Raw genomic sequence first — 16,153 nt, forward strand, 5'->3', positions numbered from 1 at the left:
GATTCTTCACAAAAATAATATGAATAAGGAACCTATGTTCATAAGGCCTTGAAACAAATCTGCTTCGAGGAAGAACAAAGCACACTTAACTGCAGTCGTCCAAATGTGGGCTCTGGGGTTAACCCCGTGGACTAATATCGCGTGACGCTTGGTGTTGGCTTGCAGCCAGAGACAAAGAGGGCTTGGCGGGAGGGTTCTGGGGGGAGCAGCACAACACGGCAAAGTGGGAGAGAGTTTGCACATTCCAAACAGATGAAACCACAGCCGTTGCGGTTCCTTCATCTGAACAAATTATTATTTCTGTTAGAAGCTATCATCTGTTTAATATAAATGAGATATTTAATGAAGTTCCGAATTGTAGACTTATCTCTCCCAGTTTGATAAGCACTGGGGAGATTTAATGCATTGAAGGGTCAACACAATTACAATTGGAGGCACGTCAAACTGCAGGAGCATAATCAACTCGCAGCGCTAGTGAATTAGACTCAATAAGGTTTAAATTGTGAAATGAGGATTTGTTTTATTAGTTTCTTTTTTTTTTAAATTGCAGATTACAACTGACAGCTTTACAGAAAAGTAAATTAAGTATTCAAGGTCTCTGATGTAAAAAAACAAAAGAACATTTTCTGAAAGAATACTGTGCTTAAATTCCAAGGTACTTTGGGAGGTAAAAACAAAAACAAAAGCTGATACCCTATGCCTTTAAGAACAAGTATGTTTGAAAATTTTAAATGAGCACATATATTAAAGAGACTTGCTATACAAGTCTCTCTACAAGACCTGCTTGCTGTATAATTTATTTGATCATAAGACAAACAACATATCCTCACATTTGCTTAACAGATGCATTTCATTGAACCATACAACTGCAATCTTCTAGATGGCAAAATCCTTGTACAGCCATTCATGAGAAATCCCTAAATAATCTAAGAGGCTATTTTAGAATTTTAGGAAATCAAATAAAAATTCCATTTAGAAAATAGCACATGCAGGCTTTCTAGAAAAAAAAACCAGTAAGGTGCCTGTTCAGAAAGAACCTCACACTTGAACATTTCATGGGAAAGAGTCTTCATGTCCCCTACCTCCCTAACCATGTCTAATTTACATCTAAAAAGACAGATTTAAATGAAGACATCAATAGCCTACTACATAAATATTTAACAGAGGATACAATGCCTTTTAATTTCTTTAAAAAAAAAAGCCTGATTGGGGAGCACAGTTTTGTTTTAAATCTTCTGATGATTTTGTTGTTGTTGTACGAAAGCCAGTTTAAGAACGAGAAACATGCCACTGTGGCACTATGGCAGCACAGACAGGCAGGGCCGCCTTCAGTCCTGAAGAATGGCCCAGAATGGCCTACAGTCTGGGCCTCTCCCAGGCCCTGCAAGTCTCCTTACGTAAAAACCTTATCCAAATTAAACTTCATTAGAAGAAGAAAGGCAAATAAAAGATCTGCAATTTTCACTCTGTAACTTGTTCAAGGTGCAAAAATGTTCTTCAGTCCAACTTCAGTGCCGAGTAGGGGTAGTTGTGCTGGACCCCCCTCAGCTCCATCTCTAGAAACACAGGAAAGCCTTTCCACCCCTTAAAGAAAAATTAGCTCTTGGTTGTAGTAAGATAACTCATATTGGGTAGGAGTGGATATGGATACAGTCATTCTCTAACGTAATACAGACATGTCTATCACAGGTCAAAAAACAGTTTACACTCCTTGTCCCGGACATTTGTTTCACTTTGTGGTCATCGTCCTCACAAAATAAAAAGCTAAGTGAATAATAAAGATTCATGTGAATCAATATTTATCATAACTTCATTTACAAAGGTATAAAATTAGGAATTACCCCAATACTGAAAAACAATGTAAATGTAATACTCTCTTAGATAACATACCCAAACAATGATATATTGCTTTTATAATCAGAAAATACAAATGCTATTTAATAACAAAGAAACTGGATATTGTCCAATGAATATGCTTTTCATTATATACTTGGACTACCTTTCTGAGGAATAGTTAAAATCCTGGCTTCTTTTAAAAAGCTAATATAATTTCTGTGGGGGTTAGTAAATTCTCACATTCATGTAGGTAAGCATTAATGGGTCAAATGAGGTCTTTCACATAAAGAAAATGTATCCCACCATCTTGACTATAAGCCTTGAAAACCTGGCATAGATATGGCCCTAATCTTCTACATCAAACTTAAGACTGAGTTCTAGTTAACAATCTGCATACTCTTATTATTCGATATTTCAGTATTTATGGGCTTATTCTATTTTATCCCCAACGCCTGGCACAGAGCAGGTACTGGGTAAATAACTGGGCGAATAAATTCATTTGCAAGTAAACGACTCAGATTTTCCTCAAAATGGTTTGGAGATTTATACATGTGAGGCCATGTGGAAGCAAGCCTAAAGCTGAGGGCACAGTACAATGTTGAAATACAGCAATTGAGCCTACATTACAATTCTGTGTTGTGGAAAGTACTAACATCTGAAGGACAGGTAAACACAAAACAATGAATAAAAGGGCAGGCTTGGGTTTTGGAGAAGAGTGGCCAGTTTAGGCTCTGCTATCAATCAGGACAGCATTTCAGCTCTTCTGTACCCTGCTCTGCCGCGTGGGCAACAGCAAGGATCAGAGCGGTAATGTAAGTTCCCCCAAGTCATTCTGCCTGTAAGCAGCACACCCAGAATGTAAGGGAAGGTCTGATGCTAAAGCCCATGCTTTATTGTATGCTGCCTCTTAACACAACCGGAATACAAAGTGCCTGAACAACACAATCACAATCAATTAGGCCCACTCACATGCATAAGATGAATGGGCACCCTGCTTCTAAATTACTTTGCCACTACCTTGGCCTTGCAGCCATTAAGCAAATCGTTTGACCTTTCTGCATTTATTTCTTAATATATAAAGTGAAGAGAGCCATAAATGATACCTTAGGCCCCTTCCTATTTTAATATGGCTTTCTAATTCTAAGAGGATTAAATGTACAGAGAGAACTCATTTTAAAGTAGTCCTTGATGACTAGATCCTTCAGCCTGGGGTGTAAGACAAAGCTCACCTGGTCCCATTCTCAACAAGTACTAAGGCAAGGCTTTGTATGAAATCACGTCTAACACCGATATAATGAGATGACTGTAAGCTATGTTAGACTGCAGTAATTTCTAAAATATTAATTTCCTTGGGACATCTACAATCAGCATAATTCTCACACACAGGTTACTTTCAATCCTCAAGGGATGATGTCAGGTATTTACTCCCATATCTCCTTCTAGGTCCTCAACAAATGTGTCCTTTGTGATGATACCCAGTGTTTCTGCCTCTTGCTTTATGTATTTTTTTTTCCAGTGGAAAGAATGTCAGGGCTTACAAAATTTGTCTCCAAAAAAGTCAATCCATCAATCAGGAGCACAAAACAAGGGAAAGCCATTTTTCTCTTTTTTCCTAAAGAAACAATTATTGTTTATGAGATGTTTTAAATGTACTTAAGTAAGAACATTAGATCCAAGGAAAGCAAAGGAAATTCAGAATCACTGCCAAAATATTAATTTGGTTACCATGCCTGATGTTTTCTTTTTTTTTTTTTTTTTATTTAGAACTTCAGTCTTTAATATTAACTAAGTTATCTCTTCTTTTTTTCTATTCTATTCTATTCTATTCTATTCTATTCTATTCTATTCTATTCTATTCTATTCTATTCTATTCTAATTTTAGACACAGAGAGAGAGTATGAGCAGGAGAGGGGCAGAGGCAGGGGGAAAATCTCAAGCAGCCTCTACTTTTCAGTGTGGAGTCCAATGCAGGGCTTGATGACCTGAGCTGAAATCAAGTCAGATGCTCAAGCAGCTGAGCCCCCAGACACCCCTGTTAGCTCTTCTCAAAACACAAAACTCTCCAGGATTATTTCCCTTATCATTCAGTTCATGCTTAGGTGTCTGCTCTGGGTTGTACCTCAGTGATGGAGAGAGAGAAACATGACAGATGGACAACATTTTGGACATCTCAGAATTTACAGTCCTCATGAAAGAAAACCAAAAAGGAAACTATGACAGCGTAAATGCTGCTAGGTGGAGGCAAGTACTCGCACCCTGGAAACACCCCGGTGAGAGAAACTACAATCTAAAGGCTGTCTTTGTGAGGACAAGGAGCAGAATGGGCTCATGGGGAAAACTTGGAGGTCAGAGAGTATCATGTGTCTAAGAAAGTGCAAGGAGTGCTGAGTAGCTCAAGCAGACTGCACAGGAAGTTTCCACATGTCCCAGTGGGCTGTGTGATGGAGACCGGCATCTGTCCTGGACAGGCTGAAAACGTCCCGAAGGGATATCTGATGAAAGGGACATGAGCAATTTGTTTTGCGAAAAAACCTGCCTTACTGCAGTGTGGAGAATGGACCAAGGAAGAAATCCCTGTAGAGGCTTTGGCACTGACCCCAGCAAGACCATGGGCCTAGAGTGGGGCAATAGCAGAGCGGCTGCAGAAGAGTGGGTCGAGGAGAGAGAGGTTCTGGAAACAGAGGCGATAGAGACAGGAAAGGCATTTGAGAGGTGAAGAGTGATCCCCCTTCTCCATCTTCTACAACTGAAAGAGCAGTGGTGTGGTTTATAGGGTGGGGGGAGGCAAGACAGGATAGAGGAAGCCAGCAGCGTTGGGGGCTGGTGAATGAGGTGCCTGAGCGACAAACCAGCAAGTATCTCCATGGGCAGTTAGACAGAGGGATCTGGAACTGGAACAGAATTCTGAGCTGGGGACAGGGTTATGGGAACCATAATAGCATCACTGGTACCTGAAGATGTTCCAGGGAGCATGTGTGGAATAAGAAACAGCCCAGGGAAAGCTTTGAGAAGTACTAACAATAAAAGAACAGGCAGAAATAAATGAACCTCAAAGGAGAGAGAAGAGCCAGAGGGAAGGAGGAGAAAAATGGGGAGAGCAGGTTAAGAAAAGATTCAAGATGGGTGGTGTTCCAAGATTCCTGAAAGGCTGAGCAAAAGAGACTGAGAAATCTCTTCCCAAGAACATCTCCAAGTGTGCTGTTCAGTGAAATTCAGGTGAAATGATACCTAGAGTGGAGAGTTGACAAAAAATGTTTGAATAAAAATATTAAGATAATATATGACACTTCCTTCATACAAGAAAAGGGCAAGGAAAGAGGTAACAATGTACAATTTTCTTTTGCAAATTCTCATCTTCTCTGGCTTGAAATTAAGTATGCAAACCCTTGATTTAAAGATGAGTTAGTAAAATATAATTTTGTGATGTTGTCAAAGACCGGACTCTGTGGCTGACTAATAGACCCAGAAGGACAGAACTCAAAGCACATTATTTTGGCTTGAGGTTCATTCATGACAAGATACCGTATGCTTATATCAATATTTACTGTAACACAATTTACACATACTCTCTTGTAATTCAGAGAGATGTTTTTCCAAAGGTAATATATAATATAAGTACAACAGCAGCAAAATCATGTCTTATGCCTTATGGGAAGCTGAACTGAGCTCTTCTGTCTTCATATAATTCTTTAGTTAAATCCTGTCAGTACAAAAGGCTTCTCGGTAGTATTACAAAGAAAGCACAGCACTCATGATAAGATTTTTTTTGATATAATTGTTTTATAAGCTTATACCCTCCTAAGAAATAGTAATAACCAGCAATGTATGAAAATGATACCATAAGGAATATTGAATATTAAAGTCTATTACTATCTATTGCAGCTGTTCCCTTACTTAAATCATTTCATTCACATAAATTCATATGCAGAAGTGAATGAGACACAGAAATATTTCAGTGGGATTCCAATTTCATGTGTTTTACAGGACAACAGGGAATAAAATCAGTGCTTTTATCAAAACATTTTCAGGCTGGTACAGGTTTGCTCTGCTACTGCTTGGGGAACAACGAGGAACCATCTGAATCAGGGAAAAGCATGTCCAGATTCAGAATGCTGGTCTTCAGTGATATTCATATGTTTTCAGTGTCCCTAGAACTCTAATCCAATGTTTATCTGTCAGGGAAAACTTTGAGAAGGTGTTACAAATTCTAATTTATTTTAAGAGGGACTGAGAATATGATATATTCTGCAGCAGAATTTAAGTTCTAGGAGAGAAGGAGCATGGTCTGTTTTTAATCACTGCCATATGCCAGCGATCTGACACACTTCCTGTATATAGTAGATTAGTAGATGCTCAATAAACGTCTGCCGGAGAATACTGTCCTGTGAATGTGAAGTCCTTCAGGTTTAGAAAAAGACCTAATAAAGAGCAGTATACTTGTGAACTTACTGTGGAGACTTTTCATTTAGCACTTCAAAGGATCTGCATTTTATTTTTTTAATGCCTATTTATTTATTTTGAGACAGAGAGAGAGAGAGAGAGAGAGAGAGAGAGAGAGAGAAGAGGAGGGACAGAGAGAGAGGGAGTTCAAACCCACAAACCATGCTATCATGATCTGAGCGAAATCCAGAGTCGAACACTTAACCAGCTGAGCCACCCAGGTGCCCCTATAGGACTTATATTTAAAAAATCATTTAATAATTTTTGAGACAAAATAATAAATTTTGGCATCAAATACAAACTCTACGTCTCAGGAAAACCATTCCAGTAGGCTACTCTGAAGGATTAGCATTTATATTTATATTACGAAAGTGAATTTTTATCTTATGAAAGTGAATTTTAAGTTAAGGTTCAGTGTTCCCTTGTTATGGAAATTAACTCTTTATTGTTAACAAATTCTCCATTTGAAAAATAAAAACAATAAAGAAATAATAGTCAATAACCTTTCCAAAACTGGTCACCTCAACACTGAGTACTCAACTTTCATTGCAAAATAGGAATATATTACAGGATGGCATGATTGGTCAAGCAATCTGAATAGTTCCACTTTATACATATAACATAGATTTTAAAATTAAGAAAAACACTTAAACCATTTAGATATAATTTTCAGTTTATATGATTTCCTAGGCACTTCCTTTTAGTTGACTTAAAAATGTAGGAAGTTGGCATGGCGCCTGGGTGGCTCAGTCGGTTAAGCATCAGACTTCAGCTCAGGTCATGATCTCACTATTTGTGGGTTCGAAAATCCCCTCATCAGGCTCTGTGCTGACAGCTCGGAGCCTGGAGCCTGCTTCAGATTCTGTGTCTCCCCCTCAGCCCCCCTCTTGTCTCTCTCTCTCTAAAATAAAGAGACATTAAAAAAAATTATTTTTTAATGTGGGGAGTTGAGCATTGATTAAAAACAAAAACAAACCCTACTTTTTTTTAACAAGCTTTGCTCTATAAATTCTCAGCTCCCACCTATTTCCTATGGATGGCACATAAATTATAACAGAACTATAAACTTTTTTTAGGTTTAATATAATCACATAAATATATAATTCCTGTTAAATTGTCAAATGCCCCATTATGCAAGAAAGTATGTTTCTGCTTAGCAAGTTTTTACAATTTGGGAAAACATGATCATAACCTTCAAGAGAGGATATTCTTCCTACTCGTTTCTAACTACATACCTGCTACATGTATTCAGAGCCAGCCATGGCACTGTGCAATAGATATCACTGAAAAAGCATGCAGTCAAGGGGAAAATATTCAACCCTTTAGTAAAGGAGAAAGGAGACACAGGAGAATAGGAGGGGAGACTTACATTTTTGACAAGGTCACAAGAGAAACAGACTCTCCCCTTTCAGGGGCTTTGAAATAAGCATCCCACTTTGATAAATCAAATGAACAAGCCATTATTTCATTGTTTCTCTCTCCTAGGAACAACACTACTGAACAGAAGAGAAACTGTTCGCTCCCAACAGGAAGGTATGGCCATTTTCAAAAAGAGAACCAACTGAAGGTGCTTTTAAGATCCCAGTGTTATTTGTTGAGCTGGAGACAGAAATACTAGTGCACACTTAGGGATATTTTGATCACATATTTAAGAGAACAAATCATAGTCCACAGACAATGCAATAAAGAGAGCAAAGACAATTTATAGTATTTTGATGCAAAGTCCCAGAACCTGCCGTTCTTTGTCCAATATTAGGACAAAAACTTAGTCTTATTACAATTTCAAATGCTAGAGTCTTCATTTTTTATACTTTACCTCATTGCACTTGCTTATTCGCCTTGCAACAATGAGCTGGATCATTCCTCGCTTGTTCCCTTCAGTGGACATAGACCTTCGGAGGGTTTCCATGGCATCTTGGTTTGTCTTGCCCAACAGGGATTCTCCATTCACTGCTATCAGTTGATCATTCACCCGAAGCCTTCCATCCTGGGAAGAAAACAGGTAGAAATAAGTGCTATTAAATACACTGTTATAAAAGAAGTTGCTTTCTCTTTAGTTAAAAAAATAATAAATAAATAAATAAATAAATAAATAAATAAATAAATAAATAAATACAAGGGGGATAAAAAGAGGCTTTAATCCTAATGGATTATGCCCAATTGAACACGAGCACAATAATGTCTAAGCAGCCACTGCAGCCTGTGTCTATTTCAATCATTTATACATTTGTAAACCAAGTCATTATCATAATCTGTTTACCAAAATAGCATACTAATTTAAAGGACACAAAGTGATTACTTTCTTGCTTCCAGAGACACCCATAGAGGTTATTTACAACCCAAGACAAGAAAAAGCTCAAGGCTGTTACACAATTGCAGAGAGGTGCCCCCTTAACAAATAGCCAGGAAACTTTCTCCAGACTGGGGAATAGTCTAGGTGATCCATAGTCAGGGAAGGAGAAGATGAGCTTTACTGCAGGGCAGCTCTGTGCCAGAACCTCCGCTAAGTCTTTGCACAGATTATCTTCTTTCAACTATAAGGGCTACGGGTTGTAAATTCTGTGAGACCAAAAATGGGGACTTGAAGCTATGATTTCATCCCCAAATGAGACCACCAAGATTTCTATTAGTTTGATCATGCATGGGCTACTATGAAGAAAACAAAAGACACTTGGTAAGTGTTACAGGGTATCTGAATATGTTGCTCCAAAACACACCATTGTGGCATAAGGACTATTTTGAGCTGAAGGCAACTGAAAAATGGCAGATGGAGAAGGAGCTCTCTGTTCTTCCCTTCTCTGGCTAAGTGCAGGGCATAGTGTTCCTCTTAGGAAGATGTCTCCTTTCCTCTCTCAAACCAGTAAAAAAATGACCCTCATCACGAGAGACACAGAGAGCACTGAGATTAGTCAGCCTACAAAACAGACCGTACAAAATAAACCTTATCTTCCACTAGTTTCTGCCATATATTTACCGTCCTACAATTTGCCACCCCAAAGCCCCAACCCCCTTTTCCTCGTCCAATCACTGCTCCACAATTCATTGCCCTTTGCTAAAATGGTATCTAGTTTCTGAGTCTAACCACTTCTTTAGGTTTCTCTTTTCTGTAGAACCCCTGTATGTGGAAAATTTTAAATATTAACATCAATAAAATTTGTGAACATGTTCTGTTCATCTGTCTTTTGCCAGTTGAATTCACAGGCCATAGATAAAGAACACAAGAGGGTAGAGGAACAAGTAATCCGCCCCCACACTGTGTATATGTTTCCAAGATAGGAATAGGGTTGTACTTAAATATTTTTGTTAATGCGCATAAGCTGGGTAAAGTTAACATTTGCTTACTTTAGATGCTGCTCCTCCATTAATAATGGACTTGACGAAGATTCCCAAATCTGCATGGTTCTCTTTGGACCGGTTACCTTTGACACTGACACCAAGACCCGCTGATCCTGAATCATTAAGTGGAACTTCAAACGTCAGAAATTCCCTGGTGCCATCAGGTGTGAGAACAATATCCTCATCTTCTGCTTTCTAGTAGGAAACAAAATTGCACAGCACGTTATATTCCAATGTTCCTTTCTCATAGCTATTTTTAAAAACTGCTAATGAGCAGTCTGTAATCCTCACACACAGTATTTCCACCAAAGTTCCGTGACAAGATCCATGATAACTGCATCTGCACCCCCTCCAGATGATTCCTGGAACCAGCTGTTAATATTTTCATGTGGCACTTGTTTCAATATTGAAACAAACTCAAACCAGATTCTGAGAAAAGTAGGGAAAAATACAGCTGAAGACTGAAGACATGTAGACTCCTAGAATTGGGGATCTTTTTTTTTTTTTTTGTCTGTTTATATATCCTAAACCACAAAAGTAAAACAGTTAACAGCAGGAATCAAAATAAATAAATACAACTCATTTGTCTTTTTATTCACCAGGAATTTCTGATGTTATTAACAGTTTAATGTTCACTAATGGTATATCATTTTATTCGCAAATAATAAGTTGTGATGGTACAAAGTCAGCAGAAAAAGGTATTCATTTTCAGAGAGCCACTAGAGAGCTTTAACCTTCAATATCCGTGAGATAGAAACAACATTAGAGAAAAGCTTCCCACAATACCGTACCATACATAATACAGCTGGGGGATAATATCCAAGCAATCCAGCTTAATTAATTAGTTGCATATGCAAGCTTTGATTTCATAACTGTAGTCATCACTGAATAAGAAGACTGTTTCAGAACACAACACATTGAAGACACACCGACTCCTGCCCATTTCCCTAAAGCAGCAAGAAGAAACGAAAGCTGAGAGTATAACCTGATGAGCCGCAGACAGACAGCATGTTCGGTCATCAAAATACTTGTACACACCAGGGACGGAGCAATCTGTCTTCTGACTTCTCCCAAGTAATCCCACCCATGACCAAGACTTTAACCTCTTATATCTCTACACTGCTCATCTTCAAAGCGGTAAGGACAGAATTCTTTTTCAAAGTTACTATTTCCAACCACATAACAGCTATGTGGCACAGAGCCTTCAAATCACAACGAAATGCCGCAGCTAGTCCTAAAACACATTCTTGCTCTTCTTTTTCTAATTTTGAAATATTTCTCCACCATGCACCTAGTCACTCAAACTGGAATGATCAAATTATAATTGAAAACTGGTTAAACATCTAATGGTACATAATTAGGCTAGACTATCTAATGAATCCTTTAAAGTGTGCTTTTAAAAATGGCTCAGTCACACGTGTGAAAGCAACCTATTGCAGAGCAATGGGGGTAGACTTCAACTTTTTTTCTCGGTCCCCAAATTTTTTTTAATTTTTCTAATAACAATCAAAATTAACAATATTTTTTTTTAATTTGGAGATTTAACATCTCCACCAGATGTAATACTCTTTGTAAGTATAGCATTTATCGATAAAAGATTATTTTTTAGATTAGCATAATCCAAATGATATGTTTTTTTAAATCTCCAAATCCATAATAATGTGATTTGTAAAGTAACATTTCTAACTTACTAATATCCAGTGTCAGCATTTTATAGTAAGGCATTCTTTGTGCCATCTTTGCAAAAGACAACCTCATAGTTGCCAGGACAAGGTATGTTTCAAAAAAAATAAAATAAAATTACTAATATGTTAAAAACAGGAAAACTATAAAAAATGCAAAATAAAAACAACTTGAAAAGATACGGGCCATTGCTATGTTTACTATATACAAAGAAAATACATTTCAGTGTCAAAGTCAAAATCAAACCTAAGCCTGCTCATTATAAAATTGTTCATATTTAAACTATTTCCAGAGAATCAAATAAAACCAATGTATTGGGGAGAAAAAATATATCAAATACTCATATCAAAATATTGATGTCATAGCACATATTTACCATGTTAATACTATTCTTACTAATACTAATACTATATATCTATTTTGCTTTATAAACTTTGTATTCAGATGGTTCAAAACAACTAAAAAGTACTAAGAAATGACTTTGTGTGAATTCATACAGCTATCTCAATATAAAATCTGTTATAAAAACAATGTATAAATAAATGTTGATGTCTGAAATACAAAATAGTATCAAAACACACCATAGCCTCCTTCAGAATTACTTCAAATTCAGAAGTATTTAAAGGCAAAACATACTTTCTGAATCAGAACCAGTATTTATATTCCTGGAAAAGTTGCATTTAAAAAGACCTAAAAACCAAAGATAGTCCTTAGCTGGGCACATTTAGGTCTGATCATTGAGTACATCTGTTTGCCTCAAATCTGGAAGGTTCTTAATTGTCATTTACTGATTTAGATCTTCAGTTTGGCTTTTTAATGTTTACTGATTTTTACATTTCCATAATGTTTTACTAAGGCTTAAAATTCTCATTTATTTTTCTACTTGAAAAATCAAGATAAGGAGCTGACTGAATATATGAAGAAAAATTTTAATCAAGGTGGAATCATTTCCTGACATGCCCTACTCTGAACCTGTCTTAAAGGAGACTATTTTCTCCACGGGAAAGTTTCATTTATTATGAAAACTGCAGGATGGGAATAATATTCTTTTTCAGCTTTCTTATCAAGTGTTAAGTCATTATTATCATTAAAACATTTAAGTGAGAGATTGTACTTTCCTTTGATATTTCATTATTAATCCATTTGGCTCTTGACATAAGACTGAAATTAATGCCAGCGTTTAGAACTTAATTTTCTGGCAGCAAAATGTTTTAAAAAAATTTTGCTCTTCAAAAACCATTTTAAATGCCACTATATTATAGAGAACTTTTTTAAACGAAGTTTTCTAATATGGAGATCTCTTCATTCTGATACAAAGGAGAAACTAATTTTCTATCACCTTGATTGTTTCCATCCGGATTCAACTGTTTCTTGAGTCAAATTCTTTCAACAAAACGCAATAAATGTGTTTCCTTTAATTTGCCTCTCAAGCCATTTGTACGTGACCATGTCACTCAAGTTCATACGTCCCTCACGTACACACGTATGAACACCCCAAGTGTTATTTTGCATTAATGCAACCTATCATTTTTTCCTTTACCTAGTACTCAAACTGGCATTATGGCTTAGCATATTAGAAGTAAGAAGCCTGCTGGATGGGCACTATGAAAGCTATTTGCTTTCCCACTATCCTCAGAATAGCAGAAATACTTATATCTGAAGGAAGATAGAAAAATAGCCACAAGTGTGCAGCACCAAGGCCCAGACAGGTTCCCTTCTTCCCCAGAAAATAGTCCCAATAGCTGTGGAAACAGCTGGCTCACAGGTCCCTTTGATCCTGATTAATCTGAAAAAATTGGTAGATCTATAAGAGAAGAAATAAAAGTTGATTATCTTTAAGTAGTTGAAAAATAATCATGAGCAGAGTCATCTCTGGGCTTCAGTATATTAAGATATTAGTAAGAGAGCACAAAATATTATGAAAAGGGGCAAAAGAAATAGGATATATATGCATGTCATATGGGACCATAAAATTACAGATGTGAGTCCAATAGCTGATTGCAGGCTCTGAAATAAATGACTCAACAAACATTCTACCATTTGTGAAATAAAAGGAGATAAATATAAATATATAAAATCTGCCTTCAATGCCTGCTAATATATTGGTCATTGGTCCCAGTTCCTGATACAGAACTCCAAAAACCCTTGTAATTCCTGGTAAGAGTGTTTGACACAGAACTCCTAAATCCCATGGGATTTTCTGGATGTTAGGGATATCTTTTCTAATGAGGTGACACTTGGTGGGTTCCTTGGTGGCTCCTGAATGGACTCTTATCATCAGAAGTCATGATTAGAGGTTTGGAACTTTAGTCCAAGCCATTCTCCAAAGAGGGAGAGGGGCTGAAAATGGAGTTAATAATTGATGAGGCATCCATAAAAATCCCAAAAGTATGGGGTTTGGAGAGCTTCCAGGGTGATAAACACATCCATGTACCAGAACGGGGGCACACCCCAACTCCAAAGGAATAGCTCTTGAGCTTGAGGACTTCCAGACTTCACCCTGTATATCTCTTCATTTGGCTTTCCATGTGTGCCCTTTAAAATATTCTGAGTGGGAGCCAGTCTTGTGGGCTGAGTCCTTAACTTGTGAGGTCTAACACTAATTCCAGAGGGTATCAGAAGTACATGGTGTGGAAAACTCACACATTGAGTGTGAGCAGAACGGCAAGGTGTTTTGCTGCTCATTTTTCCACTATAATTAATTGACTTCTCACTCCCTTTTCCATGGAGTTAGTATCATTATTACACAAAACTGATGAAGTACAAACAAAAAGATGAACACTGCCACATCAAATAAGAGAGATGTGAACAAGGAATACATTTAAGAAAGATAAGTGGACCAAAATAATCACCATCATCATCATCATCGTCTACTTGCAACAAAGCTTATCAAACTGCTGAAAAAAATTTGTTTTAAGTAATGAATCTAAGAATGCAGAAGGTATGGTGAAATGGGCACGTTCTTGCACTAGTGGTGAAATATAAAAAGGTACAGACATTTATAGAAGTCAATTTGACAATGCTTATCAAAAGCCTCTACATTTTGTTTATCATTTAACCCAGAAATAGTACTTTAGTAATATGTCCTAAAAAAACTACCAGAGGTCAGGAACAAAGATTTAACTGTTCAGATGTCCACTGCTTTAATAGGACAGCTAAAAATTAAAAACAACCTTTACATATGATATTAAGTAGATTAACACTATTCAGCTATTAACGTGTCTTTAGAAAGTGTCCCATTTGGGGGAAGAGAAAAACATTTATGACTAAGAAATTGGGTTTTATCCTGTGAGCTTTCTTAACTTCTAATACTTCACCCAGTATAAGCCTTGATATCCTATTTTAATAAATTCTTTAATGTCTGTCTTCTCAGTAAAAGCATTAGGAGGAATATATCACTGTGTCCTTCTGCTTAGGACATAACATTCATTACCTACATGATATGTGCCAAGGACATGATATATATTAGCTACATCAGTAAAGAAGAAAATCATTTTAAAAAGTACACATCAAAATGGTGGCACTGAAGTCACATAATTGCAGGTGATTTTTCCCCTCTACACTGACTGAATTTCATACTATCCACTATACACTACTTTTTGTACTATAAAAATCCCACTATGTGCCATTTCTTTAATTTCTCTTGCTCTTCAAAACCCAGTGTGGGAAGGAAAGGATAGGAGGATGGTTATACATGTTGGGCAGGAGCTGGTGCCCAGAGGGGAAATCTTATGGTAGCTCTCACAAAACCATTATGCAGTAATGCAGAACATCATACTGTCAAGCTAACAAAAGGCTTACAAAAGATTACATTTATTCAATACAAACAGATTAAATAATATGCAGTTATCACACATAGAAGAACGAGTTCTTGTTTTTAATATAAAGAGAAGGATTTTTTTTAAAAGAGAAGTTATCTTGGTTTCATTTAGTTATTGCACAAAAGAATAGCCCTGGGGCGCCTGGGTGGCGCAGTCGGTTAAGCGTCCGACTTCAGCCAGGTCACAATCTTGCGGTCCGGGAGTTCGAGCCCCAGGTCGGGCTCTGGGCTGATGGCTCAGAGCCTGGAACCTGTTTCCAATTCTGTGTCTCCCTCTCTCTCTCTGCCCCTCGCCCGTTCATGCTCTGTCTCTCTCTGTCCCAAAAATAAATAAACGTTGAAAAAAAAAATTAAAAAAAAAAAAAAAAAAAAGAATAGCCCTCCAAAGTTTCTTTAAGTTATACATTTCAATTTATCCCATATGTGTGATGAATGTTTATACACAGTATCTGTGCTGATATGTTAAGGTTAATTATTCTTATTAGCAAAGTCAAAATGTCACATCTGGCCTTACTGTACTCTATTCCAAATCAAATGGTAGACATAAAATAAGTAAAATCTAAAGAATTGATTTGCTTGATTATATAAATATGATAACAAAATGTTTTTTTTTTTCAGGGGAAATTAGAAAGTATTTTGGGTTTTTTTTTGTTTGTTTGTTTTTAATATATGAAATTTATTGTCAAATTGGTTTCCATACAACACCCAGTGCTCATCCCAAAAGGTGCCCTCCTCAATACCCTAACAAAATGTTTTTACAGTTATTAATCTATAATGTCAAGTCATAAAAATCCTTATCAAATTAAAAAATTCCACACAAATCCAAATTGAGGCACATTCTCAAAGTAACTTGTTCTTCAAAACTGAAAAGATAAACTGAAGAAGTGTTCCACATTAAGGAAGACAAAAGAGACATGACAACTAAATTCCACACATGGTCCTGAATTGGAAACCAGAGCAGAATTTGATTCATATGAATTCATTCATTCATTCATTCATTCATTCATTCATCTCTGCTTGCAATAGAGAACATTAATT

The 16,153-nt window shown here is 36.8% G+C and overlaps 1 protein-coding gene across 22 annotated transcripts in view; it reads right to left on the bottom strand.

Annotated features, from left to right (window-relative positions):
• Positions 1-16,153, bottom strand: part of PARD3 (par-3 family cell polarity regulator) — a 678,503-nt gene that overhangs the window by 234,724 nt on the left and 427,626 nt on the right. For all 22 annotated transcript variants that reach the window (XM_045061110.1, XM_023256519.2, XM_023256518.2 and 19 more), the window contains 2 exons: positions 9,619-9,807; positions 8,093-8,263 (listed from right to left, as the gene is read on the bottom strand). In XM_045061110.1, the coding sequence (XP_044917045.1) occupies positions 8,093-8,263; positions 9,619-9,807 (360 nt within the window). The remainder of the gene's footprint in view (positions 1-8,092; positions 8,264-9,618; positions 9,808-16,153) is intronic.

This window comes from Felis catus, chromosome B4 (assembly GCF_018350175.1).
Source record: "Felis catus isolate Fca126 chromosome B4, F.catus_Fca126_mat1.0, whole genome shotgun sequence".
NCBI classification, from domain to species: domain Eukaryota; kingdom Metazoa; phylum Chordata; class Mammalia; order Carnivora; family Felidae; genus Felis; species Felis catus.